Genomic DNA, 18,699 nt, shown 5'->3' with positions numbered 1-18,699 from the left:
ACCACCCACATCCCAGAACATCTGCTTTGGTGTGGTGACCAACATATTCTCAATAGTGCAAGAGAGGTCAGAGGATTTGATACCAGAGTTAAAAATGAAATGCAAAGGATGGTGGGAATGTGGTAGAGCATATATTTAACATGCATGATGCCCTTGGTTCAATCCTCAGCACAGAAATACAAGGAAGGAGGGAGGAAAAACAGAAGGAAAGGAAATGAAAAGAATAGCAAGAGACCAAATAGTAAAAGACGAAAGGAAAGGAAAGGAGAGGAGAGAAAAGAAAAGAAAAGAAAGGAAAAAGACAAAGAAATTAAAAAAGAAAGCAAAAGCTTAGATACAGGTGTTTAATCTGATTCCCCTACTTACTGGCTATGTGACTTTGGCAAGGTAACTTCGCATCCTCGAGCTTTTTCCCTCCCAGTGTTAAATGGGAAAAATGACAGGATCTACCTTCCAAGACTTGGGTGAATATTAAATGTGATAATAAATATAACACTTAGTATAGTACCTAGTCTATATTATGAGTTTATTTTTTTATAAGTTTCATTCATTTAAATGAGAAAAAAAGATAAAATAGCAGTGAAAGATTTTCAAAACAGGTTAGTAGGATGTTTCCAATAATTAATACATTGCATATTGTTGTCTTCACAGTAGTTATTCAGAGGACAAGATGCAGACACCATTTCTTGTCTAAACGATATTAGTACAAACTTTTATTGTGTGTTTATCAAATTGTTAATATTTTCATTTTTCTATGGCAACAGAAGGAAAGGCTACATCCCTTTGCATATGCAGCCTGTCCGAGACTAGGTTTTGTGTCTTGCTCAAATTCCCCAAAATAGAACAGAATAGGACTCTCTTCTTCAAATCTTGTTTCCCCTCCAGTTTCTTTGTCATGACAACTTCCTAGGCCTCACTGCACAAAATGAAGGAAATAGGAAAGTACTAAAGAATGCCAACATCCAATGATTTACATATTACCTTCTGTAATCTAATTAATATCATACTTGTGCAATTCTGGTTGAGTATCCTAGGAAAGAAACAGTTACTATGTTTTGGAGGTCAGTTATTTTTTTTTTTTGAGGAACCTGGGATTGAACTCAGACCCTTGTGCTTGCCAGGGAAGCGCTTATTCTACTGATCCATCTCCTGGGCCCCCCAGGTCAATTATTTGAAACATCAATCTTAAGGATGATCCCTGCATTGGTTTTTATTTTCTCTTAAAATATAAAGTGATTCTTTTGAGATTGCTTCTATTGTACTTTTTATAGAATTAAAGCTAGCTCTCCATAATGGCCTAAATATTTCATTAAATCAAAAAATGACCATGCTCTGTAGGAATAAAATAAATAGATATTGACTTATTTAACATATCAATAAAATACCACCTTCAAAAGTAAGCCTTAAGAAGTCTGGAGTTCAAACTTATGGAAAAAATAAGTAGGAACATAAAGAAGTACACAATACAATATGGATAGTATTATGTAACATTAAATATGACTATTTGTAATGCAAATTCAAAGAAAAGAGAATGGTTTAAGCCATGTGCAAAAAAAGTAAGCTCCTGTCTCAGAGAGCTTAAATTCAGTATTTGGTACCACATAGGCATTTGATATACATTTGTTTAGTGTTAAGTTAGAACTTGTACCCTATAAATGTTGCCATTTGAACTAGATCTTAAAAACTAGGTGAGATTTGCATTTGTGAAGGTGGGAGAAGGCATCCTAAGTAGCAGGAAAAGTATGAGAGAGGGAAGATTGGTACAGTGACCAAGGAACAAGCAATGTGGTTTTAAATGAAGGCTGAAAGGAAAGAAAAGAAAGCATAGGGATTAAGTCTCATACCTTAAGTTGGGACCAAATCAGAAAGGCCTTACATGCTACAGTAAGGAATCTGATCTTTCCAGCTCACCTCTCTGAAGCCCTTGAAGTGTTTTGAAAGAGGGCAGTTAGGTGATTAAAGCTTGTGGTATGGGAATCAAACAGCAAATGTTCTGAAAAAACCAGGAACAGAGAGAGATTAGATGAAGGGAGACAGGTTGGCGAAATACTGAAAGTATCCAGGCCAGAGACAATGAGGGCCAGAGATGAGATAGCGACTGTAGGAATAAGGATTAGGTTCAAATTCTAGAGATGATTATAGCATTGGCTGACTGCTGGAAGGAAGAATGGGCTCAAAGGTGATTGTAGTCTTAAAGTGGATTACGAAAGATATGTACAGTGTCTTTCAGAAGCAGGTTTTCATTGGAAATTGTTGTGTTTCCCATTGGGTGGTTTGAATTTGAAGCGAGATAGGACTTCTGAATAGATATAATTGATTAAACTAGTTGATGAAAGCTAGCTTCTTATTGATTGAATTAACTCATTTGGACCCTTACATTCACTTAGGATCACTTCAATGGGACTCAGTCACTTGGAATGGAAAACTGCACCTTGTGTTTGTATTGTGGTTCCGGAGGGAGGTTGCACTTCGCACTGTGCATGTCTTCTTGTGTTAGAAACTGTCCCAGTAGACCTGATTAAATGGAACTAATAGATTAAACTAGTAAAGACAGTAAAGAGTGAGTGTTAAGAAATAGTGAATTTTTTCAGGTGAATCTTATCTAATGAAGCATCAAGATGGTCTATATATCAAACATATTAAAGGATTCCTATATTCCACTTTCTATTTTTGCTGTAACATTCTGAAATTTTGAATTTGAAATTATTCAATTAAATAAAGATTTAATTTATAATTAAATCTAGTTTCTTGGAAAATCATTGTGAATACTAAAGAACTGTGTCTAAATAAAAATTTTACCATATAATTTGTTTTAACTTAATTTCTATAAATGCTAGATTTAAATAATTGACACATTATTATACTTTAAACACTTTTTTTTTGAGACAGGGTCTCACTACACAGTTCAGGTTGGCTTTGTGCTCACTTTTTGTAGCCCCTGAGCTGATCTTGAACTTGTAGCAATCCTCCTGACTCAACCTCCTAAATTCTGGGATTACCACCATGCCTGGTTCCAATTAAAAGACTTTTTTTTGGTGGAACCTGGGATTGAACTCAGATCCTTGTGTTTGCCAGTCAAGCACTTATCCTATTGAGCCATCTCCCCGGCCCCAAGACTTTTAATTGGATATTAATTTAGATTTTATAGTTTCTTGTGACTTTTGGGAGCAAAGGGTTTGCTTCTGGTCTCAAACACACACAAAGGATCACATAAGACGTAATTATTGGACAAAGTTCATATCACCTAGTAGGTAAAACAGCACCATTTTTCATAAAGTGAGTACTCAGCTTATATAAAAGTTCTGCCCTTCTACTAAGGTATAGTTGTTTGGTGCATTCTTGGGCGCTACAAGCATAAGATAGAGCAAAATATTCTGGAACATAATATTAAAGCAAATACCACTTACCTAAAGACAATTTCCCATGTACCCACTGACATTCTCTCAAGAGTTAGTTTTTTTAAAAAAAATCTGGAAACCTGTTGTCATTAACATGTGTTGCTATCCATGTCGCCATAAAGCAATATATTGTCCCAGTCACTTTAGGTATAATAAGAATGAATATGTAGTGTGATTAAAATATAGAGTGAATGTCAAATTTAAAAAAAAAGATTAGAAGGACATTTTTTCAGTGAATGTGATGGCACACACCTGGAATCCCAGCATTCAAGAATCTGAGGTAGGAGGATTGCATGAATTCGAGGCCACCTGGGCTACATAGTGAGTTCAAGGTCACCCTGTATTACATAGCAAGACCCTGTCTCAAAAAGCCAAACAGAGAAAGAGAGAGAGACAGAGAGAGAGAGAGAGAGACAGAGACAGAGACAGAGACAGAGACAGAGACAGACAGAAACAGACAGACAGAAATAGAGACAGAGACAGAGACATGTTTCCATTAGTCCTCCTCAAGGCACTTCACCTCACTTTGAATACATTTATCCTATTATTTTTACCATTTTGTGAATCAGTTCTGGAAATCCTTTTTCTTGAGTACCTTTAAAAGGTGTGATAAAAATGTAGTTTATGCAATTTTTGGCTCTTTCCCCTATTTTAAAAAAGATCATAAAAAGTAAACATTTTTAATGAATTGAAGACTTTGAGGCAGTTTTGACAGTGTAACAAAATTTACCTACAAAATAGGACTTCCCAAACTACTTCAGAAAGTGGCCAGAAAGATGTAGTAAATGTGCCGGCAGCAAGAGGGAATATTTTTTTTATTTCATTTCATTTTTTGGCGGAACCAGGGATTGAACTCAGGTCCTTGCTCTTGTCAGGGAAGTGCTTATTCCACTGAGCCATCTCCCCAGCCCCAAAGGGGAGTATTTTGTGGGGAATTCATGAAAGTGTGCCTTTTACTACAATGCATTTTTAAAATTAAACTTTCACAATATTTTGCAGTCACACTGCATAGAGAGGCCTAAATAAGAAAAACAATCTTTAGTAGATGCTTAAACTTCAATATGTAAATCACTCAGCATCTGTATCAGGGAAGTCAAATATTCTTTTGTTTACTTATTAATAAATTCTATATATTGTTCCTTCTCACAGTACATACATCTAGGGGGCTTGCAGCTTAGCTCAATTGTTTAAGCTCCTGCTGAGGCAAATCCAGTCAGGCACAGGGGACCATGGTTCGATCCCCAGATCCCCATGCCTTACTAGACCTGCCAGTTAAGGCAGCCTGGGCCAGCCAAAAACAGAAAATAAAAAAATACATCTAGCTGGCTCCTCTCAGATATATAATTCCATCATTCTACTCTATTGAAAGTATTTTCATGATTATACAAAATCCATATTAGATTTTTAACCATAGATTGAGGTCATTGAATGTAATAAGTCTATTAATAGTATGCTTACCACTACTTCAGGGGCTTTGTTCTCAAAGAATGAAAGTTAATTCTAGAATTTTCTTGGACAATACACACAATGACACAAACAAAAAAGATACAAAAGAACAAGGTGAAACATAGGACAAAAAAATAATAACACTGCCTCACACCAACACTGTCCAACAGAAATATAGTAGTAAATATTTATAACTTTTCTAGGAGATATAAAAACCAAAAATAAAAGGAACAAATTAATTTTAATAATATACTTTAACCTCAGTATATTGAAAAGTTTATCACCTCAAGATATCAATTATTAAATAATTAATAGAATATTTCACAATTTCTTCCTATCAAATATACAATATCAAAGATGATTTTTACATTTATAATACACTTCAATTCATGCTAGCTGGATTTTAATGTTTAGTAGCCATATGTGGTTACTGACCACCATATTGGATACTACACAATTATACCACAATTAATGGTTTTGAACCCTGAACATGCATCAGTATCACCTGTGAAGCTTGTTATAAAACAGATCACTGTACCCTACTTTGTGAATTTCTGATTCACAAGTCTAGTTGGAACCTGAGAATTTACAGTTACAGATTCCTTGATGGTGCTAATCTAGGAACCACATATTGAAAACTATGAGCAGATTTCTTTCAAAATCCAACTTTAGAACCATTGAGCCCCATACATTAATGTGATTGATCAAGAATAGGCCCTAGGGGCCTGGGGAGATAGCTCAGCAGTCTAAGTGCCTGCCTGGCAAGCACAAAGACCCAGGCTTGATCCCTGGTACCACATGATGTGCCATCCCCAGGCACCAGGCTGGCCACTGAAACTGGGTGTGGTGGCACATGTCTATAATCCCAGTGCTGGGGAGCCTAAGGCTGGAGAATCACTATTAGTCTGAGCTGCATAGTGAGAACCTGTACCAAATAAATAAAAGATTTTTTTAAAAAAGGAAGAATAGGCCCTAGATACTATGGCAGTTGTTAATTTAGTGATACTATTCCAGTTTACAAATAATTTTAAATTATAATTTGTAGGTTGATATTGAGAGATTATTTATGCAGATAGGTATTCCTTAGATCTTTAAAAAAATTTTTTTAACATTTTATTTTAGTGTGTGTGTGTGTGTTTGTGTGTGTGTGTGTGTGTGGCCAGCTCAGCCTACCAGGGGGCGCAGCTGGCTGGCATGTGGTGCTGGGGGATCGAACCGCAGTCCCTGTGCTTTGCCAAGCTTGTTCTAAGTAGGTACTTTAGACCACTGAGCCATCTCTCCAGCCCCAAGTATTCCTTAGATCTTCATGTCTGTTACTATTTGAGTGCTTCTTTCCAGGAGGCTGAACAGTGAAGAAACATTTATTGCCTTGCTTGTTCTTAGTGAGTAATTTACAGAGCTGTAATACCATATTCATGTGCATGCTCTGACCTTTAGACAGTAACTTTCTCCAAATTGACAAACTGTCAGTCAGCAAATTAACAATGTACTCAGTACAAATTAAAGGATTTAATGTCAATTTATTTTAATGCATTTGTGGATTTCTGTAATACTAAACTTTAAAACATCAAGTGAATAAATATGTCTCTTTTTTTTAGGTCAGTGAAAAATAAAAACAATTGTTTACATTTTATGGTCCTCTCAACCATAACATGAATTTATTTCTTAATGCAAGCAGATCCTAACCACCAAATTCTAGATGGTTCTGCTCATTTGTTACAGCTATTGTTCCCTCCTATCCCTAAATGCATAAAGGTTTCATATCTATCGAAAAGCAATGGGAAGTAAGTATCTGATCTTTAAACCTTTTTGTCCTAAGAGTACAAAAACAGCCTCTGAGCCTCCATTGGCTCCTCCCGTATCTGAAGAAGAAGATGAAGAGGAGGAGGAGGAAGAAGATGACAATGAGCCCCCACCTGTTATTGCACCAAGACCAGAGCATACAAAATCTGTAAGTCACAAATCACCAATTCTAAAAGATGCTCTTTGGAACATAGAATATATTTAATTAACTGGTACCTATTGGGTAACTTTAGTGTTTCCAGAGGTAGAATATGTCATGTAACCTTGGTTTTGACTGTTCTATTGAAGCGTACTAAATAATCACATTAAATAATGAGAGAATAATAGCAAAGCACAACATAAATAGCTACTAAGGTATAAAACTTTTGCAGAATTAATGTAGGGAAGGAACTCCAAGTGAAGCAGACAGGAAGAACTGCATAGACAGAGGCACCAACATCAGAACTGACAGGGTCATGTATAGGAACCTGTCAAGATGAGCTCTCAAGCTCTGTTAGTGGCTCTTGACTATTTGAAACTATTTTAAGCTATATTGTTAAATAGCTAATAACTTATCTTTGAAAAGTCCTTGAAATGACAATGCCTTGATGCTATACATATATACATTTCTTTTGTTCTCCTGTTTTAAGTGTAGAATTTTTTTTTCCTTTTAGATCTATACTCGTTCTGTGGTTGAATCCATTGCTTCACCAGCAGCACCAAATAAAGAAGTCACACCACCTTCTGCAGAGAATGCCAATTCCAGTACTTTGTATAGAAATACAGATCGACAAAGGAAGAAATCTAAGATGACAGATGAGGAGATCCTAGAGAAGCTAAGTGAGTTTTGGTTTTTGTTTTCTTGGAGTTTTGAGAGTTTTTTTGTTTATTTGTTTTTGCTCTCATTGCTTTCTTCATGAGAGGGTTTCTCAAAAACTATTTAGAAGCAGAATTTACTGCTCAGAAGTCTGAGTCTGTTTGCAAGAACTCCGGGATCACTTAAATCATGAGATGAAAAGTTAGGGACCTATTCTTTGTACCACATCATTCCCACCTTCATACTCCTAATTTGACAGAAACAAAATATTTTCACTTGAAAAAGTCAATTAAGGTGACAACTTCACAAAATGTATTCAGTAATAGTTTCAAGAGTGGATTAATGAAAGTGGTGAAATGGTCTGATGAAATATCGCACCACAAGGGTTCCAAATGATGGATCATGATAGAAAAGTCAACTGTATGCCCAACATGGTCAGTTAAAACTTGCAACCATAAATAATGTGACCTTTCCCCTTAATTTAGAAGTACTTCTATGTGGGGAGAGTGGCGGAGTCAAGAAATGACTTGTATAGCAGTCTTGTGTGCCAGCACACCCATATTGTTGCCCTAGTTTTACAGAACACTCATGCTATAAGCAATGTTCTAGGTAAGAAAAAAAATTAACTATGTTCTCTGATGAAAAGAGTTAAGACCCTGAAAATCATGTATTTTAAATTCACTCAAAATTGCCCCATATTAGCAATTAGTGCACCCAATTTGACTAACTCCTACTCATCTTTCAAAGCTCAACTCAAAAATTCCCTCTTCAAAGGAACTTGCCTTCCCTCTTCCAATCTAAGAGCCTTTATTCTTTATTACCTTTGTCATAGTAAAAACTACATCATACTAGCATGTTCCCTTCACTAGTCTAGGATCTTCTCCATTACAAGAGCTACGTGTTTTTTTTCCTATGTGTGCAACTTCTAGCAAGTTCCTATTATCTGAAAGTTCTATAAATGCTCATTGAGAATGTAGTGAGCTCCCAGTGTCTGCTCTCTATGTCAGAACTTTAGAAGATACAATGGAAAGATCATTCTCTGACATCAAGAAATATAAAATTGTCTTTGAAAAGTACAATTTAGTAGAATAATACAATTAGAGAATAAGAAGCTTTTTCTTTTAATATAATTTTTAATCCAAAAATATTTGAGAAAAACAAGAGCAATTCCATGTTTGAGGCACAGGGATGCTGTACAGAGGTGGTGTTAGGACTATTTGCCTTCCAGGGCATATCTTACTATGTTGAAAGGTAGTTTCTATCCCAATTCAGAGAGTGTCATTGCATCCACTGGATAGGGTTAAGTGGGTTTCTAAGCATCCTACTGTGCACAACATACTGTCCTGGCCTTTCATGAGGAAGTATTATTCATCTCAAAAGGTCAAGCATCTTGAATTTGAGACATTTGGAGGTGCAGGGATTTGGACAGACAAATATTGGGGTCAGTGTGTCACCTGTTAGTCCACACTCCCAACTTGAGTCCATGGGCTTTAGCACACTGTCTTTACACAATTAAATATCATTTCCTCAACCATTTGCTGTATTAACAACTACAATAACTCTCATTTACCAAGTGCTTTCTATGCTTGCCACTTTACATACATTACCAGGGTTAAATTTTTTCGATAATCCTTGTAGTAGATTTGAACTTCCTCATTTTAGAGATCACTGAAAGCAAGCTACAAACACATTAAGTAACCAAGTCCCTAACTAATGAATGGCAGAGCTAGAGTTTAACTTCACATCTGTATGCCTTCAAACATTACACTTTGTTTCTGTGTACCCTAACAATTTGTATAAAACAGAAAGATGGTTTGTACACATGGACATGACCTATAAGATGGTTTGATTTTTAAAGTTTTTGCAGCCCTATACTAGTAAAAATGACCACTATTTAGTATCTTATTTCTAGTTTCAATAGACTTATTGTAATGAAAATGTATTTATACATTTGTTTTAAAGTTAGTTGTGAAAGATGCATTAATTTTGAGTCAAAACTTTTGCTTTGCTCATAAACTGTGACAGTGCTGGAGCTGTAGCCTTTATGAATTGTTGCCTATTCTGTTCCCCCTTGAGCAACATGATGAAGACTAGAAAGCAAAAAAATCACAGATTTATTAAGAATTAAATAGCTTTTTTTTCTCTTTTGAACTTTATGTTTGGGTTTAGAATCATTTTCCTTCCAACCTTCTGACTGCCAACTTTTACCTCGTACTTGTTGGTCTTGGCGGAGAACCTGCAGAGAAATGGGAAGGAGCTGCTTAAACACTAGATCGAGTCGAGCTCCATTTCCAAGTCTACATAGTTGGGCTTTCCAGGCCTTGTATTTCTTAGCTGTCAAATGGGGATATGAATCATAGCTACATGTAAAGCTTTGTCTATAGGATATATTTTGGTTAAGAGTTACAGTTAAGAGAACAGTGAGAATCTGAAAACCCAGATTCAAATCACAGAACCTTTATACTACCAGCATCACTTTGTGCCAGTTATTTAACTTTTCTGAACCTGTTTAGTCATTTAAGAAGTTTAGATAAATTTATAGAGACTTGCTTCCAAAAATAAATTCAATAAAATGGCTGGATATGTAATTCTGTGGTGACCCTAAGTGCAATCTCTAGTACCACAGAAAAAATTTGAGATCGTAATAGTACCAACTTCATGCAACTTAATAATCAAATAAGAATATTACATGTTTAAAAAACCCTCACAATGTACCTGGCGCATAGCAGGTCCTCAATACATGATATTATTCTATTGTCTTTTTTTTTTTTTTTTCAGAACCGGGGATTGAACTCAGGTCCTTGCACTTGCTAGGGAAGCGCTTATTCTACTGAGCCATCTCCCCGGCCCCATCTATTGTCTTTTTTATCAGCCTGCCCTGGGGGTGGGACTGGCATGGAATGTGGTTCTGGGGATCAAACCACAGTCCCTGTGGTTCCCTAAGCTTGCCTAAGCAGGCGATTTAGTCCACTGAGCTAGCTTGCCAGCCCTTTATTGCCTTAACCTCTCTGAACGTTAGTTACTTCACTTGAAAAGTGGAGATAACTGTACCTACATATCAGGGTTTTTGTGAAGCCTAAATGACTTAAAATATGTAAGATATGTAGCACAATAAATAACATGAAGTTATTATACTACTTTTACGAAATGAAAGTAACCATATATTTTAGTACAAAAATGGAGGAACAGAGTCTTACAGTACAACAGAATGTTGGAAATTGAGAATAATCTCCTGTGTATGTTCCATGTACAGGAGTCATTGGAGATCCTGGAATGAAGGGTAGCATTACAGGTTGGGAAAACAGTAGAAGTGCCTATACTGGACATGAGGAAGGTGATGGATGGGTGTAGACAGAGGAATGGCCGGCAGTCCACAGCAAAGAGGACCCCACAAACATGAGGAAGAGGAAATAGCAGCCTTGATGTAATCTTCCTCCCCTTCTGTCTTGGGGATGCAGTTGCCTGGAGGCGGGCAACCCAAACCCCAGGGCTTCAGGCTATTCGTGTTCCATTCAGATACTTACTGAAGGACCCAGTCAAGGCCTGACGAGTGACTGAGATGAACAGTTCTGCTTTCAGTTTTACACTGACAGACAGCCTAGGTCCAGCCAGTCCACTGTACTCTGGCTTGGCCTATTGCAGGATGATAAAGAAACCTCACCATGCTAGTCAACATTTTCAAAAGGTTCTCTCAGCAAAATTGGGCAATAGAGGAAATTTGTATTTGGTCCCCTCCTCTAGAGCCAGACATCATTTACTTCTTCATTTCTTCCCCTCTTCCAGCATTCCCCAACTCAAAATTCATTTCCTTAATTTACCCTCAGGTAGAACTGGCATTTAATTTAGAGAATTATTTTGTCCTTTTTTTTCCCCTCAGTAATCATAACATGCATTACACTAAGGGGACAATCTTCAAATAATTTAAGTTTAGCATAGTTTAATATGTCAGAGATTATATTGATAGCCTTTTCTGCCACTGAGAACACAACATGAATTCTATTTTTCAACACAAGAATTTAGTGATTCCTTAAAACTTTCTACTTTAAAATGGATGATTTGTTTTCTAGTTAAGAAATTTCTGTGGCAGGAAGTTGTTCTGATATTGCTATTATTTTTTCCCTTTGGATTTTGATATGCTAACTTTTCCCCACTTTTTTCATATTGTAACATGATGGCTTTCCTTTACTTTTCTATAATTTATAAATGCAAATTATAAGGAGTCTGAGGGAAGAGATCACCTTTAAAGTTGATTTTATGACTGGGAGTTGTAAACAAGGCCTCCTGTATACTTGTTAACTAACATCAGTAGATGGCAGCACACACTCTGTGGTGAAGGGTAATGGAGGTGAGGAGGCCATTTTATTTGAAATGCAGGAGCAGCGTCTCATCAAAATGGTTGTCTTTTTGTAATCCTCATGAAAGGATTTATTTCCAGGTGATATTTTTCCCCACTTACCCTGGAACTAAATACTGAATAATTTACTCCTCTAAAGGCTTATTAACAAAACACTACCAATTGGAGGTACTCATAATTCAGAAAGTAGCTTGGGCTGAAGTTTATTTGCTTTTGATCAGTCTATGAAAAAGAGTTTGTTCAGCAGCCTCACAGTAAAACTGTCTTAGGAAGCTATAAACTGCTTAATAAAACTATGGTTTCAAGTAACTTTAAAAATCAACTTTCATTTTAAAAATGATATAGGCACTTAATCATTACTAACTGACTTGAAGGAAGATTGCCGTCAGTAATACAGAAATATGCTAGAAAATTTGAAAAATAAACTAGTGACTCAGATATAGCTAATTTGGTTGAATTCTATAGATATTGCTTAAGAAATATGCATTCTTCAACTGACCTTAAACTATAGAGCATTTGAAAGGGAGATGTCAGAATTTTATTTAAGTTTAATTCAATGGATATTTAGTGGGTATTTGAAAAATTCCATACACAGAGTTAGGTGAGAAGGCACTAAGATGACAAAAGTGAATAATACATGCCTCTTGAATTTAAGACACATTCTGAAAAGGGTTGTACGCCTGATAGAAATATTGTATGTTAAAGATAGAGAAAAACAGAAAGAAGTAAAGAGAGAGAGGAAAAATATATTAATGAGTCTGCGTAGACTTTAGGGGAAAATGGAGTTACTAACCTTCTTCCAAGGGATCAAGGAGGGCTTCCTAAAAGAGACACTATCTAAGCTGATGCATAGGAGACTGCCTGGAGAAAATGTGGGAAGAACATTCCAGGTAAAGAAAACTTAAAGACATGTGCTTAAGAAATCTAACATATTCAGTATTACTTGAATAAAATGTTCGTTGTGGAAGGATTTATTGGAGTTGCAGGAGAGGCACCTAAATTATTAAGAAGAAGCTGATCATGAGTTAGGGGTAGTTTATTACAGTCTAAACCTAAAGTTTTAGTGGTAAAACATGATATAGAAGATGAAGTGGGTGTGGGGTCATGAACTTTGTGGCCCACACCAAGGGATTTGGGCTTTGACCTTGGGTATTAGGGAGCTATCAGGGTATCCTAAACCAAAGAGTCACATAATTTGATCACTTTTGTCCTTGAAGCCTTGTGATAGAAGACAGGACCCTGTACTGGAATGAGAACAAGCAGGAAACAAGAATCCAGTTAAGACACTGTTGCAATAGCCCAGGCAAAAGATGAGGAGATCCTCACAAAAGCTGTAATTATAAGGAAAAGATAAAGTCAGGAGGTCTCCAGGCAGTAAACAGATAAAGGGTACTGAGATGGGACTTGACAGATAACTGCATGGGGGCAGTGAAGTCAGGGATGAGTCAGCCATGACTCACCACAGGCCACTGAGTGCATGAACTGACAATGTCGCTGAGGGAGATTGGAAAACAAGACAGAACATATTATTACAATTCTTAGTTAACCTAAATGAAACGTGTACATCCACTACCAAAAACAAGAAACCCCAACAACCTCATAAATAACACATGAGTGAACCATTTAAGTGATGATTTTTCTCAAGGTGGAATAATCTATGTCTGTTATTAGATCTGAATTAAGTTGTTCACCAGCCTAGAGAGTAGACCATTGTATAAATTAGCATGTGGTATTATTGGTAATACACAATATGGTACTTCAGTGCACACTTTTCTTGGTATAGAGTACTAGGGATTAAATATTTGCACTGAGCTACATCCCCAACCCTTGTTTCTCTCTCTCTCTCTCTCTCTCTCTCTCTCTCTCTCTCTCTCTCTTTCTTTCTTTCTTTCTTTCTTTTTATATTTTGAGACTGGAATCACTAAGTTGCAAAGTTTCATAGGCTGGGCTCAAACTCATGATTCTCATGCCCCAGGTTCCCAGAATGCTGGTACTACACACATATACTACCACACACAGCTTGAATATATATTTTTGGTTGTTACTGTTTTTATTCACTTGGTCAAACAAATATTTGTTTAATGGCAACCACTGTTGTAGGTACTGAGGTTAAAATGTTGAAAAGACAAATTTTCTTTCTTCTTCTCCCCCCCCCTTTGGCAGAACTGGGGATTGAACTCAGGGTCCTATGCTTGTCAGGCAAACGCTTATTCCACTGAGCCATCTCCCTGGCCCCGTAAAGACAAATTTTCTGACCTCAAGAGAAAGTCTCAGAGGGACCAGAAATTTCACAAAAAAAATGATTTGAGGTTATAGCTAAAAGATAATTAGTTCTTCCTGAGACAGATGAAGAAAAAAATAAGAGGAAAATAGGAAAGCAGATGCAAAGATTTATGCACTGACTAGTGATAACATTACTGAGTTTATAAGTGGAAAAATAGAGGGAGAGAAGGATGTGAGGTTAGGCAGGTTAGGTAGGAGCCAGATCATGCTGGCTGGTAAAGGATCTTCCCACATCCAGCTAAGGAATTTGCTACTCTAATGAGGGGAAATTTTTGAGCTCAGGGTTGCTTTGGGAAACTGAAAAGTGATAAGGAGGAATGATTAACAGGTAGAAAGTTGCTTTTTGGAAGGATGAAATTTTCTAAAATTAGATCCATAAAGATGTTGCTCATGTGTATAAATATGTATAAAAAACATTGAATTGCACATTTTAAATAGGTGAACTTCATAGTCAATGATGCTGTACAAATGTTTGTAGCCCAAATAAGGCCCTAGGTTCATGGCTGTGTTTCTAAAAAGCATGAGTCGCATTATTTTTTATCAGACTTTATTCTTCCTCCTTATTCCCCTTTACCCTAGACACTAAACCACATGCATAGCAATTAATCAAGAAATACTTAAAAAGAAAGAAATACTTATCTGGCAGAACTGAATGTAGTATAATGATCAACTTTATTAAAATTCTTGGAAAATAATGATTGTATTAAATGGTGTACATAGTTTGTAGATGATCTTATATGCTAAACTATAGCATTTTATAAGAATATTGTGCAAATGTTGAGTTAAAACCATTGCTTTCTTGTTTCCCAAACATCATCAATTTTGTAGAAAAGCAGCATGGGTTACTATTCCTTAACTGATGCATTGCAATTTGTCTTTTAAACAGAAAGTAACATTTTCCATGTAATCTGTAAAAATAATGTGAGATTATTTGTCTGTTTTTGTCCATGACTTTATCATCTTTATTATTAAAAAGAAATCAATCAATCCATTTTAATTTCTCTACCCCTCCCAGGAAGCATTGTCAGTGTTGGGGACCCAAAGAAAAAGTACACACGATTTGAAAAAATTGGTCAAGGGTAAGTGATTGTTATTTGAAATATAGTCAACCAGTCAGTCAAAAAAAAAAAAAAAAGAGCACCAGCAGCTTATTAAAATTCAGAAAGAGTACGGATTCCTGATAAGTTATGCTGCTTATTTCCTGGATTATATTTCTGTGTTACATTCTCAGTTTTGGCCTTTCCAGCTGGCAGGCTAACGGATAATTAACGTAGGAACACATCCTGCTGGAATCTTCAGTATTGTTGAAATGGAAGTACATTTTGGAGGGACATTTTTATTCCTTATATAGTTAACAGATTCAAACTGCTTTATCAAGAAAAGGCAATGAAATTACAGGAACATCTGTCTTTTATACAAACAAAAACATCTATATACATGATGCAGTGAAGGTTTCATTTCTTTATTATATTGCAAAGTAACAGAATGAGGGCTGTGAAAGTCCTGCTGAATGGCCTAAACATGCGCAGGATGGACCACCTGAGTACGGAGGAACCACATCAATAATCCCGAAATGAGATGGGGTACATATTTGTCACATTGTATACTTGTGAAAGGTAAAGGTTTTCAGGACCCTCTGCCAATCTTTTGATTCAGAAATCTGGCACTGGACTCCAGCACTCAAAACTCTGCCGAAATTCCATAGATCATCCTGATCATCAGTTTAGCAAAGCAGCCACAGTGTTTGGTCATTCCCTAGAGCTGCAGATAAGGGAGTCATCAGTTTTGCAAGTCAAGTCTCATTAGCTAGCTTGCTCCAGGCTCGCTGTGAGATTAAGCAGGAGAGTAAGAGCAGGCAACAATGTTAAAACAGGGAAAAGTTTTGTTTAAAGAGCTGTGCTGGGAAAGCTAAAATGATGGTATTACTACTTTCTATCAGTTTTTTTAAGGCAGAAGTTAATATCTAAAATTTTTACTTTAACCAATTTTATACCTAGTATCTGTAATCTGAGCAACTACATTGAAGACAGCAACGTGCAGTACAACAACCCCTGCTGAATGCCTTTCATCTTGGTTTTTTGAATGTGTATCATTTCTAATGGCTTACTCATTATTTTTATACTTTCTTTAAAATAAATTAAAAAATAAAAAAGAGCTGCACTGGGCTGGGGATTAGAGCTTAATGGCACAGTACCAGCCTGGCAAGTACAAAGTCCTGAGTTTCATACCAGGTTAAAGAAAAAAAAAGCTGTACTTTTCCAAGTTCATAAACAAACTTCAACTCATTTTATTCATGCACAAGAGGTAAATGACACCAGATGGGTAGAAAAAAATATTACCTACTAAGGGGGCTCAGAAAACAAAAGCTTGATTTTAGACTTTATTGTACTTTGGTTGGGTCTCAAGCAGAGTTAGCAATAAAGGAAAGACAAGTACCCTGCTTAAAAACATCACTCCAGATATTTGTTTTTCAATAGGTTGATTGTATTTAATTGTTGATCACTTGAAATGTAGCTAGTTCAAGTTGAGATGAGCTGTAAGTGTAGAATGCACGACTAAAATTTATATAAAAATATTTAAACTATATCATTGATAGCATACTAGTTACATGTTGAGATGATGAATATTTGCATATATTGAGTGAAATAAAATTAATTTCACTTTTTAAAAACTTAAAATATAGGTCTAGGAAATTTACAAATAATGCATGCTACATTGTTTCTTGTTTTTCAAAAATATTTTTACTCTTTTAATTAATATAATTGTACATATTTATAAGTAACCATGTTATATTTCAACACATGTAAACACTGATAATATTCAAATTAGTATATTTCTGGAGAAAAATATTTATCTCCAGAAATATTTTTCTATCACTTTCTTGTGCTGAGAACATTCAAAATCCTTTCTTATAACATTTTTTTTCAAAGTTTTATTGATAAACAGATAGCAATGAGATCTTATAACATTTTAAAAATGTACATTCCTTTGTCATTAACTACAATCATCATTCTATACAATAGAGCAGCAGAACTTACCTCTCCTGTCTAACTATAACTTAGTGCACATCCATTGACCAATTTTTCCCTGACTCTCTTTCCCCTCTACTTTCTCTAGCCTCTTGGTGACTACTACTTTGCTCTCAACTTTTATGAGATTAACATTTTTACATTACACATATGAGTTAATTCATGCAGCTTTGTATTCTCTGTCTGGCTTATTTCACTTAGCATAGTATCTCCCAGTTTCATCCCTGTTATCACAAGTCACAACATTTCATCTTTTTATGCCTAGAATAATGTCCCATTGTTCATCTTTGTTTATCTACTCATTAGTTGATAAACCCTGGTGTTTACTCCATTTCTTGCTAGTGTGAATCACACTGCAATAAACATAGGAGTGCAGATTTTCTCTTTATTTTTTATTTATTTATTTATTTATTTATTTATTTATTTATTTCGGTATTGGGGATTGAACTCGAAACCTTGCACTTGGCAGATACTTATGCAACTGAGCTGCATTCTCGGACCAGAATTCTCTTACTGATAGATTCAGACTGGTTTCATTTTCTTTGGATATTTACCCAGCAATAAGAATCCTAAGCCACATGACAGTTGTAGCTTTAATTTTGGGGGTAGCCTCCATACTGTTTTCTATAGGGGCTATACTAATTTCCATTACCACAAAAGAGATGTAAGAGTCCCTTTTCTCTATACCTTCACCAGCACTTGTTATCTTTTGGCTTTTTGCTGAGTGCCATTTTTACTTGAGTGAGGTTATATAGCATTTATTTTGGATTTTCATTTTCTTAATGAGTACAGATACTGAACATTTTCTTCTTATACCTGTTGGTCATTTATACATTTTCTTTTATGCCACATATATAGCTCTGTTTTCAATTTTTAAATTAGTTCACCTTTTCATAAAGTTGATTACTTATATAGTCTGCATTTTAACCATCAGATGTACAGTTTGAAAATATTTTCTGTCATTTTGTATGTTGTCTATTCATTCTGTTGTTTATTTTGATATGCAGAAGCTTTTTAGGTTGATAAAATCAAATGTCCAAATTTTTGGTTATATTTCTAAATCATTTTTCTTTTAATTTTTTGGTGCCAGGAGTTGAACTCAGGACATTTCACTTGCCAGGCAGGAGCTGTGCTGCAGAGCTATCTCCCTGACTCCCTAACTCATATTTCTAATAGACAGTATTGCTGTAATTGTAGGTTTAAATGGGACTATTAATTAATTATAAAATGCTATAAATGCCTGCCTGGTCCTGAGTTCAATCTCCAGTTCTGGAAAAAATGTAATTATAAAATGCTTTATTTTGGTTATTTTGGGGAGGTGGGAGTAAGAGATAGTAAAACTCTGTCATGGTTGTTCACTCTTATTAAGACGCAACTAGGCCAAAAATAACATTGAAGTTAAAAAGTAGCAAAATAATAAGAAGAAAAGGTTTCAAGTATCTTCCAGGTAATGAAGCAAAATTAATTCTTTAAAGAATAAAGATTAGATCACCAAGCAACCTCATATACCAAGGAGATGTCTCCTTCTAGCAATTATTTATACCTCTGACTTTTAAGAGTTAAAAGCCAATTTCTTTATTTTTGAGTATC

General features: G+C 35.7%; 1 protein-coding gene across 4 annotated transcripts in view; it reads left to right on the top strand.

Moving 5' to 3' along the window:
- Pak3 (p21 (RAC1) activated kinase 3) overlaps positions 1–18,699 on the top strand; it is a 133,208-nt gene that overhangs the window by 68,120 nt on the left and 46,389 nt on the right. For all 4 annotated transcript variants that reach the window (XM_004640028.2, XM_023699899.1, XM_023699900.1 and 1 more), the window contains 3 exons: positions 6,664–6,795; positions 7,301–7,466; positions 15,096–15,159. In XM_004640028.2, coding sequence (XP_004640085.1) covers positions 6,664–6,795; positions 7,301–7,466; positions 15,096–15,159 — 362 coding nt within the window. The remainder of the gene's footprint in view (positions 1–6,663; positions 6,796–7,300; positions 7,467–15,095; positions 15,160–18,699) is intronic.

This window comes from Octodon degus, unplaced genomic scaffold (assembly GCF_000260255.1).
Source record: "Octodon degus isolate 3935 unplaced genomic scaffold, OctDeg1.0 scaffold00117, whole genome shotgun sequence".
NCBI classification, from domain to species: Eukaryota; Metazoa; Chordata; class Mammalia; order Rodentia; family Octodontidae; genus Octodon; species Octodon degus.
The sequence above is the reverse complement of the archived record's forward strand: the minus strand, read 5'-3'. Positions and strand labels throughout refer to the sequence as shown.